General features: G+C 49.0%; 1 protein-coding gene across 1 annotated transcript; it reads right to left on the bottom strand.

Annotated features, from left to right (window-relative positions):
- Positions 1 to 4,844: 4,844 nt before the first annotated feature.
- On the bottom strand, positions 4,845 to 17,920 carry SIGLEC15 (sialic acid binding Ig like lectin 15; the record flags this gene model as incomplete). Its single annotated transcript, XM_080920255.1, has 6 exons — positions 4,845 to 4,971; positions 7,157 to 7,187; positions 8,136 to 8,507; positions 9,336 to 9,722; positions 10,097 to 10,156; positions 17,869 to 17,920. The coding sequence occupies 6 exons, from the start codon at positions 17,918 to 17,920 to the stop codon at positions 4,845 to 4,847; spliced, it is 1,029 nt and encodes a 342-aa protein (XP_080776381.1).
- Positions 17,921 to 18,295: the final 375 nt, after the last annotated feature.

The following is an 18,295-nucleotide window of genomic DNA, read 5'->3' on the forward strand; positions in this document are numbered from 1 at the left end:
TTTGTTGCCTTATCCTGGGCCCTGCTCTAGAACTGTCACCTCCTTTGGGCCAGGCAGAGCACATCACTCTAACACACACTTGGGGCAGCATCAGCTTCTGTTGTGCACTGTAGTTGACATGTTAACAGAGCGTTGAATTAAACCTTAGACCTCTTTAATAGTAGTCACTGCCCAAGACCAGTTTCACCCAGTATCTACTTGGTCAGCCCAGTGGTCACGCTCTTTGAGCTTCATCGTGGATGATACCTGCTCTTTAGTTAGCTAACTTCACAGCTTATTTTAAGGTGATAGCTGATCATGTTAGATGAGGGTCTTAGAGCCGGACCCTAAGCAGACTGTTGCACAGGAGTCATGTGGCCGGGAGCAGGTCATGTGCTTAATCATAGTCTCCCTCACTCTGTACAGCTTTCTGATTCCTCATGAGGATAACTTGGATAAAACAAAAAATTACGCTATTCCTATTAGTAAAAGTGCTGATGTTGGTTATAACTTATTTTTAAATGTATCAGGTAATGCCGCTGAGCACTGAGGGGACATTCCCTTTCAGCAGTTTCAGACAATTTATATAGGAGATCAGTACTGTGGTGTGTTCTCAGCTAGTGTGACCTTAAAAACCACAGTTTTATTTTGGTCATCAACTGTGCAATATTTACTTCTTATTCATTGTTTAGTATTTTTCATGCTTGTACAAAGGACACTTTTTTTTTTTTTTTTTATGATGGTGAGAAACTGGAAGCCGTGAGAATTAGTTAAGTGGAATTCTGCAAATAAAGGACATTGTGATTTGCCCCACACCAATTCCGTCTCATTGTTTTCAGAAAGTTGCTTGGCATAAGTCACATTAAGAGGACTTTAAGTTAGTTGATTTGTGATGGCTATGTCTTTGTTTTGTTTTACTATTTCACCACAATGGTAAGACCTCCAGTTTCAAAGAGAAGATTTTTAGCTTTGTGTGTGTGTGTGTGTGTGTGTGTGTGTGTGTGTGTGCATGAGCATGGGAGTAAAGTCTCCTGAAAATATTTCTTAAAGTTTTAGTCCCTTTTCTTCCCTATGGGTCAGCAGGGCCAGCTGGTGCCTAGCACAGATACTTACTTCAACAACTCCCCAGGTATTCCTGACACAGGTATCCCTTAGGTCCCACTAGGAAGATAATGGATGAAAAGAGGCAGCCCTGCTCAGCTGTACCAGAAGAGTAGCGCTGTACTCAGTCCCTGGGGTGCCAACTTCTGTTACTTTCACCCCTGCTGAGGCTCTAACAGGTTCCCAGACCTTAGCACAACTCCATGATAAAAGCACCATTCAGGCCATAAAACTCAGCACGTAGACAGTACCTCCCACTAAAACAAAAACAAAGACCTAATTCATCAATGTCCTTGGTGGTGGGAAAGTCTCTAAAAGCACTAACCTTGCTTTTGGGCTTCTGTACTTCTGCTTCTGGCTAACTGCTGTTGTTAACTGAAATATGTCAACCCAGAATATGGTTTTCTTTCTTTCTTTTTTTTTTTTTTTCAATTTTGGCAATTTTTTAAAATTAAACAACTTTATTAAAAAACAGATAATTGTACGGATTTTTAAAGCATAAAACTATATGAATATATTTTTTGTCAGTACTTGATTTTTTTAAAAAGGTTTGATAGTAAGCATTGAAAACTTACTAGTTACAATGAGCATAAAGTACATGTAAAACAAAACGTAACATGGAAATAGTCAAAGTTTTCTTGGTGTGTAAAGATTAAACATAATGATTTTTAAATACCAAAGATTGTCACAAGGCTGCATTCTTTTTAGCTCTTGAATTATTAATGATTTAAGGTCTAGGTGTACCCCACTCTGAGAGGGTACTATACACTTATTTCTTTTTTCTAAGAAGGAATGAGACTTCCACATTTTGGCCTTCCATCTTTTTGAGCTTCATATGGTCTGTGAGTTGTTTCTTGGGTGTTCAGAGCTTTCTGGGGTTAGTATCCAATTATCAGTGACTGCATACTATGTCTGGTTTTTTGTGACTTGGTAACCTCACTCAGGATGATATTCTCTAGCTCCATCCATTTGCCTAGGAATTTTGTAAAGTCATTGTTTCTAATAGCTGAGTAGTACTCCATTGTGTAAATGTACAACAATTTCTGTATCCATGGTAAAGCATGTGTCTTTATTATATGTTGGAGCATCTTGGGGTATATGCCCAGGAGTGGAATAATTGGGTCTTCAGGTAGTACTATGTCCAATTTTCTGAGGAACCGCCAAACTGATTTCCAGAGTGGTTGTACCAGCTTACAACCCCATCAACAGTGGAGGTGTGTTCCTCTTTCTCCTCATCCTTGCCAGCATCTGCTGTCATCTGAGTTTTTTATCTTAGCCACAGAATATGGTTTTCATGCTTAAAAGTTCATCATGAGAACAGCTTGGTGCTATGTTTGGCTCCCTAAGACCCTGTGTAGTCGCTGGCTGGCTAATAGACTTTTCATTGGTTTAAACCCATGTCCCAGCAAAACAGGGCAGAACCTCCATCCATCAGTGTTCTGCTCACTTTGGCCACACCCTGCCTCTTCCTTCATGCTCCAGAAACTAATAACTGAGCCATCTCCACTTGGGTTGTCTCTGTGCTTCAAATACCCTTTGTTCTTACCTTCTGTCTCTACTCCAGCCATGGTCTTCCTTCATCAGCATAGCCAATCCAGACCATCTTCACATATGCTCTTCCAGGAAGCCTTCGCAAGTCTGGGTCAGCTAACCCCTTTATAAGCATGCTTTTGTCCAACCTTGAGAGTTTCTGGAAGGGCTTACTGTGCTGGTCAATCAATCATTCTCAGCATTCTCAAACTTTCTCTAATGTCCCTCACATACCATTTAGGGTTGTATTGCTTCTTCTCTTGGGTGAACAGTAGGATGTCTTGGAGAGGATTCCTTTTTACCTTCAGCCTAGCAATTCACATTGGTGATGGATTCCCACAGTCTGGGTTCCCAGTTAACAACAGTGAATCTCCCTGCCAGTCGGCGATGGGAGTGAGGTGGGTGGGATGGCTATTCTTAGTGGCTAACTTGACTACATGTGGTTTTCACAAAACCCAAACAACTGGGCACACCTGTGAGAAATTTTCCTAATTAAATCATGTGAAGTGGGGAGACAACCCACTTTTAATCTGGATCTTTTGAGGTAGAAAGATCTACCTTGAATCTGGGCCACATCCTCTGCTAGTGGTGTACAGAAAGACATGGAAGATGGATGCTTTCTCTCTTTTCCTGCCTTCAGTGTCTTAGAGACCATGCCTTCGGATACTGACGGCTACCCGAAACATCCAGCCTCATGGATGGAACTAGTAGACAGGCATTGTTGGATTAGCTGGACCACAGCCTGTGAGCCTACTCCTTTCTCTTTCCCCCTTTCCCTCCCCCCTCTTCATATATTTATCCCATACATTCTGTCCCTCTAGAGAACCCTGACTAATACAGTGCAAAATAAAGACCATTGTAGTCACTATGCCTTTAGGGCTTGTTGGTACAGGACAGCCTAGCTCATCCTTACTGATAACGATGCCTTCTTCAGCTTCATAACCCTAAATATTATATTCCCAACACAACACAATATGTAATTAGTAATTCATAGAATTTTCTTGTTTCTGAAAACAGCTCCAAAGACCAGTGATGATGTTCTAATCCACATCCTAACCACACCCCTATATTTTTCCTTGGTGATACAGGCCCTTGACAGAGATGCTCTAATGCTCCCATCTGCAAGCAGGTCCAGATGTCAACCTCTGTGCTTTCTTAACAGCTCTCAATGGACCCTGAAATAACTATGAACTGTCATCACCTTTAGCTGAGCTCAGCCTTGGCTGAAGCTTTGGCACAGTGGGAAGCCTGAAAACTGATTGCCCTCAACATGAAGATGATCCACAGGTCCACAGAGAAACATGGTCTCTTTAGCCTCCTGTCTCATGGTTTACTGGTCCCAATTACACCTCTCTCCTTTAATAGGACCAGCAAATGCACACTGAAGTGTAAAAAGGAAAGCACCACCCTTGAAGTTAGCCTGGCTGGGCTTGGGTAAATGGGGAGACATTGCCAGTCCCAGGAGGGGGTGCACTCCAGAGAGAGATCAGAGCCACAGCTGCCTTAGCCACTGGGACCCAGAGCCCTTCAGCTCTCCCAGGTTTTGACAAACAGCTTTCAGATGCTTTGAGACTATGGGTCTTCCTACTCCTCTTGGGTCCCAGCTCAGAGAAGTGTGGGGAGCTGATATGATCACTGATCACTGGGCAGAGGGCTGGAACAGTCTGTGTGATCTCAGAAGGTGGGGCTCCGAGCTTCTTGCTATAAAGTGTCCAGGGTTTGCTGTAGCTCTGGTCAGTTCGGCAGTTCCAGCCTTGGGTGAGTCTCTGGAGTGCTTTGGTCTCCAAAGGGATGAGTGTCACACCTGCTTATGAATTCAGCATGTCCAGCTAGAGCTGGAGTTTATGCAGTTCCTTCAGATCTTCTGTTTCTTCAGGGAGAAGCTGAGCCCCGAGAAATGAAGTATCCTGGTTCACATTACAGGTCCATGACAGAGAGATTGGAGGTTGGACCTCCCAACCTTATGGCTAGGTTCTGGTCTGCTTTACTATGTAGTTCTAAGTAAGAAAAAACAAGGGGAGTTTTTTTTTTTTTTTTTTTTTTTTTGCAGAAGTTTCATGCTGAGGCTCATGTGGGCATACACGTACACCGAGATTGCTGGCTCCACCTGCATAATACTGTGGGGCTCTGAGCCTCTGTGAGCAAGGTCCTGGTCCCCTTGGATGTTGCCTGGCCCACAGCTGCCAAGGAACCTGAGAATTATGAGCTGTACAGGTCTAGCCTGGTACTGCCCTTTATTTTCCATGGTGAATGACTGGATGATGGTGGCTAAGACGTTCCTCACAGCAAACACGTGGCGGCTGGTGGCCTGGGGGATTCATCTGGCTCAGATTTTCATAATTGGACTCCTGAGCCTGAGACCTGCAGACAGGAGAAAAATCGACTTACTACCCAATATTTGACGAGGTCCTTGACTTCCCAAGCTGTGCCCCAGCAACAGGTCAAGGAAGGTACCATATGGGAGACAGCGGAACCAGAACCAGCAGGATTGGGCATTGACTCATGCAAGGCAGGCAGATGCTGCTGGTGACAGCTTCCTTGATCAGTTACCATCTCCTAAAATGTGACTTTGTCAGCAGATTCAGAAACCAGCTCCATGTCCCTAATCTCCCCAGATCTGACTGCCTCCCAGGCATCCCTACCTCCAGCCTCCCACATGCTGGGCAAAACTTACTCCATTCCCTCCTGGACTCTGTCACCCGGACTCAGCTCTCTAATCCTGGGTATCCTGTTTCCCTCCCTTAACCTCAGACAGTCTCTTCCCCTGGTTGCTATCAGAACAGAAGAAACAATGGCCTCTTTCTGGATCTACTTGTTGGGCCTTTCTGTTTGGATTCAACCTCTCATGTATGACCCCAAACCATTCTGATTTCTGCCTCACCCAGAATCACCCCAACATTGCCATCTCAACTCACACTTCTACACTCTGTCCACACATGTGTCCATTCCAAATCCCACCTGACCTTTCTACTTATGGTTTTCTGTTGCAGGATATTTGATCACACTGTGAACACCGAGGGATTGTGTTATTTACTGAAAAAAAACCTGTTTCTAGTTGTGGTGTGGCTCAACCCTTAGCACACACCTTTAATCCCAAACAATGAAGGTAAAGTTAGTTTATAGAAGGAGGCACCCATGTTTGTAGGTGATGTCTAATTGAGTGGCAGACAAAGTGACGAATCAGAGAAAGATTTGTCAAAATGGGATCTGCCCAACTCTCACTAGAAGAGAGATGAAAGGGAAGGTACTTAAGGGAGCAGTGCAGAGAGAAAAAGAAAAGGAGGCAGTTTTACAGGGACAACTGAACAGAGACAGGTTAAAGCAAAAACACGTCAGAATGAGAAGGAGCCAGAAGATTAGAACGGATTGCCAAAGTTAGTATGAGGCCAAGCAGAGCAATTCCGTCAGAAGCTGAGAGAGGCCAGATTGAATCAGTCAGCTGGGAGAGGAGATTGAGCCAGAACAGCTGAGTTGAACCAGCCAGAGCTCAGAAAGAGCTAGAAAGGGTGAGCTTATTCAGCAGCAAGTCTCAGAGACTGAAAACATTCCAGGCCCTGATTAGATTAAGCAGAGGCTAGAAGCTTCCAGTTCTAGGCCTAGGTTAGCGGATGGAAGCGGTATCGGCGACAACAATTACTTTGGAGAATAAAAGATACTTTTACAGTTTTTTACTCTTGGGATGTCCCTATCACCTTGGCCACCCTCCGGCTGCCAGCTTGGTGTCTTCAGGGCCATGTCTTCAAGGGAAATATCCAAATCTAAAGCAGTCATGGCCACCTGGCTACCCACTGGGCACTTCTCGATCACCAGCTTTACAATTCTTCCTTTATGATCTCAGATAGCCTTGTTATGTTTGTGCATAACTGCACACGTCGGAGTGTGAGTTTGGATTTCCTATCTCTGTGTCATCCGTGCTGTTGCCTGCCATACCTAGGTGTTCGGTGAGTGAACAGCCGACAGTGTTGTGTCTCTGGTCTTGTGCATCAGTAAAGGTGCACATGTAATACATGGTGGGCTGTCAAGACTTGAGAAGCAGCTGGAAAGAGCGTGCTCCCAGCCAGCACCAGGTACAGTGCTCCAAGCACAGTGCTCTAAAGCTGAGTTCTCTCTCCCTTAACAAGGGCCCTTACTGGGGTCGACACTGAAGAGGAAAGGGGAGGCTCTGGGTTAATAACGTCTTTCTAGATTCTTCCTCTAAGCTGGGTTCTTGGTGGTTTTGTTTGGGAAGCAGTCAGCAGTAAGCCTGGGAGAATGACTATTCCTACAATGACATCCTTATGGGATGCTGGGGGCAACAAGAGGAAACAGCTTGGTGGTGTTAACTTTTGGGGTCGTGTACAGAATGCAGTAGCAAGTTAGCTTGGCCTACTTTGGTGTGCTAGAAGGAGGGGCAGGGTGCTCCGGGTATGATCCAGGCCCTGGTCCAGCCTCCTACCCGGGCCTGTTCTATGCCTGCCTTTTCTCCGTGTGCTTCCCAGGTCTGAGAAACTGGCACTCCTGGGCCAATGAAATAGGCAGAGGTGGGGTGGGTACAGTGAGTACTTACCGTGGAGGGGTATCCTGGGCAACCAGGTGATCTGTGTGAGGGACAGAGAAAGAGGAGGTGTGAGTTTGTACAGTGGCCTCTAGGCTACGTGCACACTCTGCCCCACCCCCACTGCAGCAGACAGATAGCTACCTGAGTGACTTAACCTGACACATGATGGAGTCAACTTGATGGAGTGGGGTGTTAAGAGAACTGTGGTCCAGCAGAACACAGAACACAGGGTCCAGCATGTTTGATAAGCTTGAGGAACCAGCAAGAATGTCAGGGTCACAAGGATAGCAGCTGGGGCCCAGAGACAAATTCTGTGTTGCATCCCTGGAGAGTTGGAGGCTAACCTAACTGGTCTACCAGGTCTGAGAGGCTCTGAGAAGGCCCCTCCCTTTCTGGGGTGCTCAGCAGATGCCCCATCAAGGTCAGGGACAGCAGCACGGAGACCTCTCTAAAAGTGGGGTTCCTGGGTGTGCCATTTGTTTATGTTTTCCAAGCTCCTGTGTCCTGAAGTGTTTTGGTTGAGCTCTCCTAACTTAGTAAGAGCTCAGAATTGCAGGATACCCTCTGCCTTTGGCAATTTCTGGGTCTATGAAAACCCTTCTCGTGGGGGTACTGCAAAGATCTGCAGACCCAGCCTCTTACCAGCTGCCAGGGAATCACAGCAGAGCATCTTCATGTTCCCAGCACCATGGTCCATAACCTCAGAGCCTCAAGATGCTAGTTTAGAAAGTAAGGGAGAAGCTTGCCCTTGACAGGACACCGATTTGTGGCGTGGTGGTTAGTAAAAGAAGTGTGAAAGAGACGGTGTCTCTGTGTGACTGCAAAAGGCAAGATACTTTGTGAGCCACAGTTTCTTAGCTGCAAAGAGCTCCACCTCATGGGCTCCAGGCAGAGGGAAGGAACTGATTCAGGTCAGAAATGGTGTTCTGATCGGGTAAACCGGCAGAAAGGAAAGGGAGCCCTCCATCCAGATCTGGGGCGCACCCACCTAGTCGGCGGCGGGTGGCTCTTGCACCCAGAACGCCAAGCAGCAGCAACGCCTTGAGGCCCAGCGCGGCGAGCAGGAGCGCCAGGTTCGAGGCTGCGGGGGCGCCGTGGAAGCGGAACAGATAGACGCTGGCCTCGGCGCGGCCCAGGCTATTGGCTGCCGCGCACGTGTAGCGGCCATCGCGGGTCAGCGCCGGCAATTCGGCGGTCACCTGGTAGCCGTGACCCTGGCCTTGCGCGGCAGCCGAGCTGTTGCTCAAAGCGGGGCCCGACCAGACAAGGGCAGGCGGGGGCTCGCCCTCGGCCGTGCAGAGCGCGCGGAAGGCATGCGAGGGGCCGGGAAGCACCGAGATATTGACGATCCGAGGCGCAGCTGCGGGGAAGAAGGTCAACGTGGGTCACCCGGCAGACGACAACGCGTCGCGGGAGCGTGAGAGAGCCAATGGTTTGGTTAATTAAACCAGGGGTAGCGTCACCCTGCCTCGTTCCACACTAAGCTGGAGGGAGGAGGTAAGGGAGTGCCAGAGCTGGGCTCCTGCACTCCGGGCTGCCTGGGTCCTATTGAAGCAATAGCCTTAGGAAGCCATTTCTCTTCTCTGCCTCAGTTTCCCCACGTGTAACATGGTGATCACAATTGCTCTTACTGATCACTGAGAGTTGGCAAACTAATACTCTCGTGTGTTGCTCGGATCGCGGGGCTTGCAGCTGGTGCCCACCAAAGGGTCAAACGCTGGGAGGGGCCGGTTGCAGCACAGTGCTCTAGGGACAGATGTGCAGAGTGGATTAGAGTGGATTTTGGTGTGTGTGTGTGTGTGTGTGTGTGTGAGAGAGAGAGAGAGAGAGAGAGAGAGAGAGAGAGACAGACAGACAGACAGACAGACAGACAGACAGAGGAGAGAGGGAGAGAGTCAGAGAGAAGTGGGTGGGGGGAGAAATCCTTCGGGGCAGGTGGCGCACTTTCTACTGCAACCCGTAAGGTCTTTAGAATTATTGATTACTTGGTTTTTAATCCTTCCTTGCCAACTGCCGGTGTTTACGAGCATCTGGGCACCACCCACTAGCCCCAGCCCTGCCATTCCCGAAACCTGAGCTCTGCATTTCTACCAAATCCTCCAAGGCCTCCCTAGCACCCAGTACGCTCTCGGGAGTGGAAGGTGGGGAAAGTCGGGCCGCACACCCCTCAGCCGCCAGCCCGCCTTACCAGTCACGCGCAGCCGGACCCCGTGGCGGCTCTCGTAGCGATCGTGGGCGTCGCCGGCGAACTCCACGCGGCAGAAGTAGCGGCCGCTGTCCGCCAGGGCGAGGCGCTCGACGCGCAGGGACAGGTCGTTGCGGCGCGGGTTGCCCAGCAGGCGGAAGCGGCCGTGCAGGCTCAGCGCCGTCTGGCACAGCTCGCTGCCCGGCGGCGCGGTGCAGCGGAACACCTGCGGGCCGGCGTACGGCTCGCCCGCGCGCCAGATGGCCGTCAGCGGCCCGTCGTAGTGGCGGTGAGGGTGCGTGAAGGTGCAGGGCAGCACTCCCGCGTCGCCGGCCTCCGCGCTCACCTCGGCGGGCACCTGCATGGACCAGCGCTGCGATGACGGAGCACCTGCCGGCGAGGGATGCAGCAGATTTAGCCTAGGGGGACCCGGTCCTTGATCTCTGGGAGCATCTCCACTCCCCCACCCCTCCCTGAGGCAGGGCTGCAAACTCTAGGACTCAGGCAACACTTGGTTCTTTTCTGTTGGAACCCCACGTTCTGACTTTAGGGGTATATCCCTAGACATGCTCTATCATGACTAAGGGGAAGGGGGAGGGGACTGCAGAGTCCCCAGACCCTTCCTTGAGGCCCTTTGCCTCATCCTGGCATGTGACCTAGTGACCCACACAGCCCTTTAACATTTTTCCCTACCAAAAACAGTTGCTGAGATGCTATGGTATCCCTATTACAAGATCCATCCCTAAGACGATAAAATCACTTACTGTGTGCCTCTGTGTTGAGCGTATTCCCCAAAGCGTCTCTTCTCGTTTCCACAAGCGATCCTAGTGATAAATGCAGATATCCTTTTTACACGTTAATAAACGGAGGCATAGAAAGTTTGATTGAGGTCACAGCGAGGTTGAGGCAAAGCCAGTGCTCAGCTCAGACCTGCCTGGACCCACAGCCTACATTACAGTGCCCCAAAGGCATGAAGCTGTGATTCACCAGAAGGTCCTAATAGTTTTTCTAGATGGGAAACTGAGGCCCTAGGAGGGGCAGTGCCGAGCTGGTAGGATCAAATTCCTTTAGAAGCAGAGCCAGCTCAAGGGAACTTCGTCCTGGCTGGCTACTTAAAAGGCACAGCAGTGTTCAGGCAGACAAGAAACCCCACACGGTGGGTACTTTGCTGCCTCTTTGCTCTGTTCCTCTAGACCAGTGGTTCTCAACCTTCCCAGTGCCACAAGCCTTTAATGCTGAGGTGACCCCAACCATAACATTATTTTTGTTGTTACTTTGTTACTGCAATTTTGTTAGCGTGATGAATCATAAATACCAGATGTGCAGATGGTCTTAGGTGACCCCTGTGATGGGGGTCAATCAACCCCCAAAAGGACATGTGACCCACAGGTGAGAACCACTAATCCAGCCTCACATTCCCTATCTTCCACCTGGCAAACCAGGTTTTTCAGAATGTGGACAGTTGTGGAAACGGAACTCAGTTCACCCAGTGCTGGCAAACCACTGGGCCCTGTGTTGCTGTGGCTATGGGGTGCAAGTGCTCAGCCTCAGTAGGTTATGCCAGGAGTGGTACCTCCCCAAGAGGAAGCAGGTGGTTGAGCCTGCCTAGCCAGTGCCTTGGGGCACTGTGCACAAAGAGACCTTTACAGGGAGTAATTTGAATTGCATTATACACAGTCCCTTTATTTATACCCTGCCGTCTGTCCTCAAAGTACCCTAGAGAAGAAAGACAGGGCAGAGAATATTATAGATGTGTAGATGAAGGCCAACATCCGGGCAAGTAGGAAAGAGAAAAGCCAGTTTTTCCTGATGCTAAGCCCAGCGAGCGCTCTTTGTGGTCAGCGAGCCTCACTGACTTCTTGGGTTGGGATACCCTCGAGCCACCATTGCTGTTCCATGTCCTGTGGAGATCATACACCTGTGGATAGACAGGACACTCCTGCTCAGAACCGCCCCAGAACCACCACTGCTTTGGGGTTGCAGAAGCTCATGAAGAGACTCATTACTTTTTCCTGATGGGAGAGGATGGCTCACCTGCCCCTCCCCACCTTTTCCCTTCAGTTCAAGTCCTGCCCCAGGTGGCTCCAGTTCCCTGCACCTGCAGAGCACGGTTCTTGTTCACCTTGGCTCAGGTGCTGAACATCCGATCGATCGATCGGATCTCTGGGCACAGAGCCAGAAGATAAACCATTGAGTTAAACCACGGTTCTTATTTCATACGGCCTGATCCTAGGCTTAATCTCCTTTTGCTCTGGACAAGTTGAATTACGTGTTTGAATTCAACTGGAGGGCTTGACGATTATCCTTAGTAAGAGCTTGTTTGTTTGGCTGCCTTTCAAATTTGAGAAACCAGTATGAGGACTTCTAGCTGAAGAGTTTCCTCAGGTCTGTCCTCAGACAATGCAGTTCAAACTGGCCCGGAATTCACTGTACGTTCCGATAAAGATTAAATTCATGTCGGTCTTTTGCTGTAGTCTCTTAAGTACACGAACAAATCACCACACATCTGATTTTGTTTGCTGTTTGTTTGTTTTTGGATTGGGGGGGATCTCACTATGTGGTTCAAGCAGGGCCTTGAACTTGCAAACCTTCCTGCCTCAGCATCCTAACAGCTGGGACTGGGACTGTGCACCCTCAGCCCCTACCTCAGTTTTCCTGTTCTTCCTGCCCTCTGTGACCCCACACTTGAACTTTGCATCTTGCCGGCTCATGGAATCAGGCACTGACTGCCTACACATTGTCTGCTATTGTGCATTCATCAGTTCTGTAAACATTTATTGGATACTTCCGAGCTCGCCAGGTGCTGGGATTTGAGCTGTGGAGACAAGGATGAACGGGGTCCCCTATCATCGAGCTGGAGAAATACCAGTGGACATGTAATTACACTGCACTCGGCCAGGTGCTTTGCTGAAAGATACAGACAATATTGCCTTTGTCTGAACGTGGTTATCAGCCCTCGTTCACCGCCAGATCGATCCTATTCAACCTGTTATCTGATGAATCACCCTTGCCAGAATATTCTCTGAGCACCAAACCCAGCTCTGGCATCTCTCCCCTGTACCCTGGGATGAAAGGGGCTTAGGCATTCAGAAGGCTGGGGGCTGATGGAAGGAGTTTACAGGGATTGCATATAGCAGGCAGGGGTTGTAGAGCCCAACAGGGAGGAGCTAATATGTGTGCAGAGTCCAGAGAATTCCAGGGAGACCTGGACTCAACAGTCTGTGCTCAGGGAGCCATGGAATTAAAGCCGTAAGATGACAGTGAAAGGCATGGCGGTGTGTGCCTGTATCCCCAGCACTCGGGAAGAGGATTATTATGAGTTCAAGGCCAGTTTTATCTACATAGGGAGTTAAAGATACTTAAGACCTTGTCTTGAGAAACTAGAAAAGAAAAGCATGAGGCATGGATATCAGAGGAGAGGACGCATGCTGGCTCTGGGAATCGTTCTCCATCTCATTTAAAACACAACTACTGGCCCATTTTAGAGAAGGGGAAACTGGGGCTTGGAAGGACCAAGCGACTCCTCAAGGTCAGCTGGTGACTGATCAGTAGCAGAGCTTGCCCTGGCTGGCCCAGCCTTCCTTGTTCATACCCTTACCTCCCTCTCCCCCTCCCCTCCTACCCCTCCACACACACCCAACTGCTTAAAAACAGGTGCAAACTATTCTTTTGTTCCTTGGGGGAGGGGGAACCTGTTCATTTGATTAAGCAAAAGCAGACAAGGGGCATAGGAAAGTGTAAACTCCGGAGACACGGCATTTTTGTTTTTCAAGGCTGCAGTAGCTGATACAGTATCTCCTTGCTATTTCTCCAGCCTTCTCTGTAAAAGACATGTTACATTCAGAAGTATTTTAGCTTACACAGGTCTGCAGCCCCCAAAGGGGGAGGGGACTTGCAGGAGAAAAAAATTTCCCTAGCTACCTGCTCCCATGATGAACTCTGAAATACCACAGCAACGCCCAAAGCAGTCAGAGGCAGCCAGGATCCCAGGTAGGCCTGTGGCGAGGGCACTGCTGCCAGGGGAGGCATGCTTTTGACCTGTTGCTTTAGTTGGTTTTGCCAGGAGAAAACAGCAGTAGAGGCTTAGCCTCTAACACTGGGCAGCGTGCCTCTGTGAGTTCCTCCCAGATCTTCTTCACTCTGCTGTGAAACATTCTCTCTAAATGTATGGCCCAGGTGGCGTTTGCCCTAGGAGCCAAAGGGGACACGAGACCCTTTATTCAGAGGCTCTGTCTCAGCTCCCATTAGCAGACACAGTGCTTCCTGCTCACTTGCTGAGTGAGTTCAAAAGAGAGATGCTCTATCTTAGGCAGAGTCTCAGGTGAGAGAAGTCCTTAGCAGGTCTTGTCCAGAGAACAAAGGCATTTGCTTTGGCAGAGCTCCTAGCTCCTTGTATCTGGTGACATTTACCAACCCATCTAGCAGCTCATGAGTGCCCACTAAGAAGTGGCAGGGATGACTCCCTGACAGGGACTGAGGTGCTTTCTGCCACCGGGGATGGTGGGAACACGCCAGCATTGGTACAGCTGAATTCAGGTGACCATTCCAGCTCTGATGAGGAAAATGTAAACAGAAAGGCTAGAAAGTGGTTTTTGTTTCTGAGGCCATTCAAGGCAGCAAAGAATGGCAGCTGACATTCACCAAGCCTGGGAAGAAATCATTAAACACAACGAAATCCCAGAGCAGAAATGATACAGTTAAAAAAAAATGTCATTTACAGGAGGAAAGCCATAGAACCACGACTCACTATGACCTCATAACAGGCTGAGTGGCAGGTGCTTCGTGAAAAGATAGCCCAGGGATGAAATGACCAGCAGTGACATGGGGAGGAATAAGCCCAGAGAGCTCTTGGCCCGGCGTCAGGCTGTGTATTACACACAGATGGAACCTCATTGTTCTCAGTGCTGCCTCGTTTCAATGGTACATCCCTTGGATGGAGAGGCAGGGGCTCCAGCCCTGGCTCAGAGTTGACTGTGGGTCCTTAGGCGAGTCTCAATGTCTTGTTGACTTGCTAGGTCCTCTATGAAAAACTATTTCTGGATGTTGACTCGAGTGACCAAGTCTAAAATTCTGGCTGACTGAGCATACCGGTCGGTTCTCACCACCATGATGTGTCCCGGGGACACAGTTGGTTTCATGGTGACCGCCCACCTTGGATTATCTCTTCCTAGCTTTCAAAAGTCCTAGTCCTAGTATTTAGTAGGCGGACACAGGGAGATCTTAAATTCAGGGCCAGCCTTGGCTGCATAATGAGTTCTAGGCCAATCTGGATTATATAATAAGACTTTTAAACAACTAAAAATTAAAACAACAACAAAAAAAAAAAAAAAAAAAAAAAAAAACCAAAACCCTCCACTAGATCTGAAAGCCAAATTTGATTGAAAATGACAGGTCATAGAATGTTTTAGAACTATGTCCAGTTAAAGACTTTTAGGTACTTAAAAGTAAGCCACCTGCAGACCATTAAAGAGCGACTAGAAAAGGTTCCACCTTCCAACTCCTTCGGAACGGTGCGTCACGTGATCCACTGATGTCCCCTGCCTGCCCCTCTAGGAGGTTTCAGTTCCCACATCCTCTAATCATGATTCACGAGGGGAGAGTTTACCTCACTATTCCAAAGGCTCCCTGAAGTAGGAAGAAAAAGGAGCCCAGCTGCAGAAGGTGAGACGAAACTGGACAGGATCAGAATTGGAAACTTTTGCTTTGGGCACAGCTAACCAAAGATTTCCACTGGTCCCACGGTGAGGAAGGAGGCAGGAATTCACAGGGAGTCTGTACTGACCATCTGTGAGGTGCTGAGCACAGTCAAACTGCTTCTCAGGCACCCTTCACACATCTTTTGATGTTTTTGTGATTACATTAATGGTCTACCAGATGGTCCAAACAGAATGAACCTCATGGTGGGGTAAGGGCCAAAATATGACAGTTAAAAAAAAAATTAGGTTGACTGTGGTGGCCTTTATAGGACAGTTCTCTGTGATTTGAGAATTGGGCTTGGAATGAGGCCAGGTAGGGAGTCACAATGGATGGACTGTGTCTCAAGGAGGGGTAGCATCTTGTCCGTGAGAACTGGAGCCCATCAACAACTTTTGTGTTTCTGTCACCCCCACCCCCACCTACCTCCAGTGATTATGTCTCCAGCAGACATGGAGACAGCCTGAAGAATACAGTTATCTGCAGGGGACTGTTTTCCTCAAAACCACCTAGGCATGCTAGCAGGGTGTTCTCAAGGGTGGCTCCAGTGGCGACCTCCTGGGCATTGTGGCACCCAGAGGGCCAGGTTTTGGGGGAGAAGCAATGTTCAGCCTAATCATCAGTTGTCACCTACAGGTGGCAGGCCATGCTGTTCTTCACTGATCACCTTGTTCCCCCTGGCTCTCCTGCTCTTTGGCCATATTTTGTTTGACTTTGCAGGTGGCTTGCCAGTGGAGAAAAGTTGAGAGGAGGAAGAAGATATGGACAGCAGGAATTATATCCTTTAATGATGGACCTAGAAGGTTCCAGGATGAGTGAGTCTGAGAAATGTGAATAGAAGGCTTGGTTGCTCTCTGTTTCCCCTCAGGCATCTTCTTTAGCCCAGTTTCTCCAGCCATGTGGGCATAATGTGGCTGTGAATGTGCTCCTGTCACCAGAGCTGATGCAGAAGCAGAGCCACAGGCTGGTCCTGTCCTGCATCTAGTGCCCACCACAGGGTGTGTTCATGTAGCTGGTCCCCACCCTGGTCTTCAGGGTGGCTCTGGTTCTGCTCTACTTTCCTCCTCTAAGTAGGGCTTCCTCAGCTGAATAGACTTCCCCACAATGCTTGCTGGGAACAGGAAAGACCTACTTACTAAACTTTCCATTTCCTCCTGGTCTGGGTGACTTGGATAACAGGGACCAGTTCTGGAGGGCTCATGAAAGTTAGATAACCACAGGCCTTAGCTGGTGAATAGCAGGGCAGTGTTTGAAGTTTGCGCCTGATATCAACTTTATGTCCTTTGCAACTCACAGACCTGCCAATCCAGGTGGGGACATGATTGGCCCCTTAGAGCCCACCCTCACAGAAAAATGTCTGAGTTGGATCACCTGGAGAAAAGACAGGTTTGACTGCTCCCCATCTCTTTCACTGTGTGATGGCAGGGTATAAATGGAAAGAAAGAGGGCTGGATACACACACACACACACACACACACACACACACACACACACACACCAACGTTCCTACATCAGTCCTACTTGACCCCCATTAGCAGAGTTGACTGACAGCTCAGAATGCCTTGACATCAGCACATGGCACCTGGTGGCCGTGCACGTGGTGGAGCAGGCACTGTTTAGACATGATTATGAGGAGGATGTCCCAGGCTGGGTTTGGTGAAAGCATTGCTTGGGAGAGAAGGGCTTCTGAGCTGTGCCTTTGCCATTTGTCCTTGTCACTCTCCTTCGCACTGGGCATTGGCACCTCCCTGAGAAGGCGGCTGGCAATGTTGGGTTCAGGGTCTTACGGCATGATTCTGATTCTGCAGATCACTGATGGAGCCAAAGAATTTAACTTTAACTAACGCACAGACTCCCCTGATTCTGATGCAGGTAGACCTGGTGTCCCTTGAGAAGTACTGTTCCCAGGGAAGAGTTCCCACCCACCCCGTAGTATTTGTGATGGCTGTTCTTGGTTGTGATCCTGACTACATCTGGAACAAACTACCATCCAGAAATAGAGGGCACACCTGGGACCTAGATCTTCAGGCTGGAAGACATGGGCTTTTGATCCAGATATTGACGTGGGAGGCATAGTGGCCTGAAAAGTTTCTGCCCAGGTATGGTAGTACACACCTTGAACCTGGGCCATACCTTTTGCTGGAAACCTACATACGGACAATGGAAGAAGAAAGGGTTCGTTCTTCTTCGCCTGCCTGCACTTAACTTGGCAGCACATCTGTTGGAACCTAGTTCTTAGGGATTCCAGCTTCTACAGAAGAGCAGCTGAAACCCCCAGCCTCGTGGGACTGAGAAACTACTACATCCTTGGACTTCCCATTCACAGATGCCCATTTTTGGTCGAACTGTAGGCTGTAAGTCATTCCAATAAATTCCCTTAATAGCTAGAGACATTTCAAAAGTTCTGTGACTCTAGAGAACCCGGACTAATGAAAAGTGTTCCCATTGGGAGGTTAGCACGACCTTTGTCTTTGGCCTGATTCCTCACATAGAACAATCTTCATGTTTGCTCCAACACACCCGTAAGCTGTTCTCTCCTGTCCCTGAGGCAGTCGGAAGCCAGCAACACCCAAAGTCTGTCCAGAGCCTGCATCATCTTCTTTCCAGGGATTTATTCCCCTTGCAGAGAAAGATAGGGATATGGCTTTTGTATAGCGTGGACACCGAGGCTTGTTAAGTCGGGGTACTGCCCCAATCACTCAGAAACCTAACACAAGGCAAGATTTCCTCCTCTGCCCCTTGACACCACACCCTGTGATTTGTAGCTCGGCTGCTGAGTTTTGAGGGGAGACCCCAGCTAAGAGATGTCCTATCTGGCTCAGAGTAAACAGGGGAAACTCACCCATCTGGAGTACACATGCCAAGCAGGCCAGGAGTTGGAGGGAGCCCTCCATGCTCTGATGCCTGCAGACCCAGCCAGGCTACCACAGAGAGCCTTCTTAGGGTGCTCTGACTGACAAAGGCGGGTGGGTGTGCTCTGTGCCGAGTCTGCAGGGCCCACTGGACTCTAAGCTAGAGGAACTGGCAGCAGTGTGAGTAGCCAGGACCCGTGCGCCTTAGTCATGTGGGAAACAAACGGGAAGCTCTGGCTCTGGCGTGAGGCTCCCAGGGAAGAGCAGCCTAGCAGAGGGGAAGAAGCCAGGCTTTGCTCGCCCACCTTCCCCTCCTCTGTCCTCTCAGTTCTCAACGTCCCACCCTCCATTTTTATCAATTTAGATAGTTTCCCCCCCAAACTTCCCTTATTTTTCCCCTTATTTTTAAAAATATAT

This window comes from Micromys minutus (assembly GCF_963924665.1).
Source record: "Micromys minutus genome assembly, chromosome: 8".
Classification (NCBI taxonomy): domain Eukaryota; kingdom Metazoa; phylum Chordata; class Mammalia; order Rodentia; family Muridae; genus Micromys; species Micromys minutus.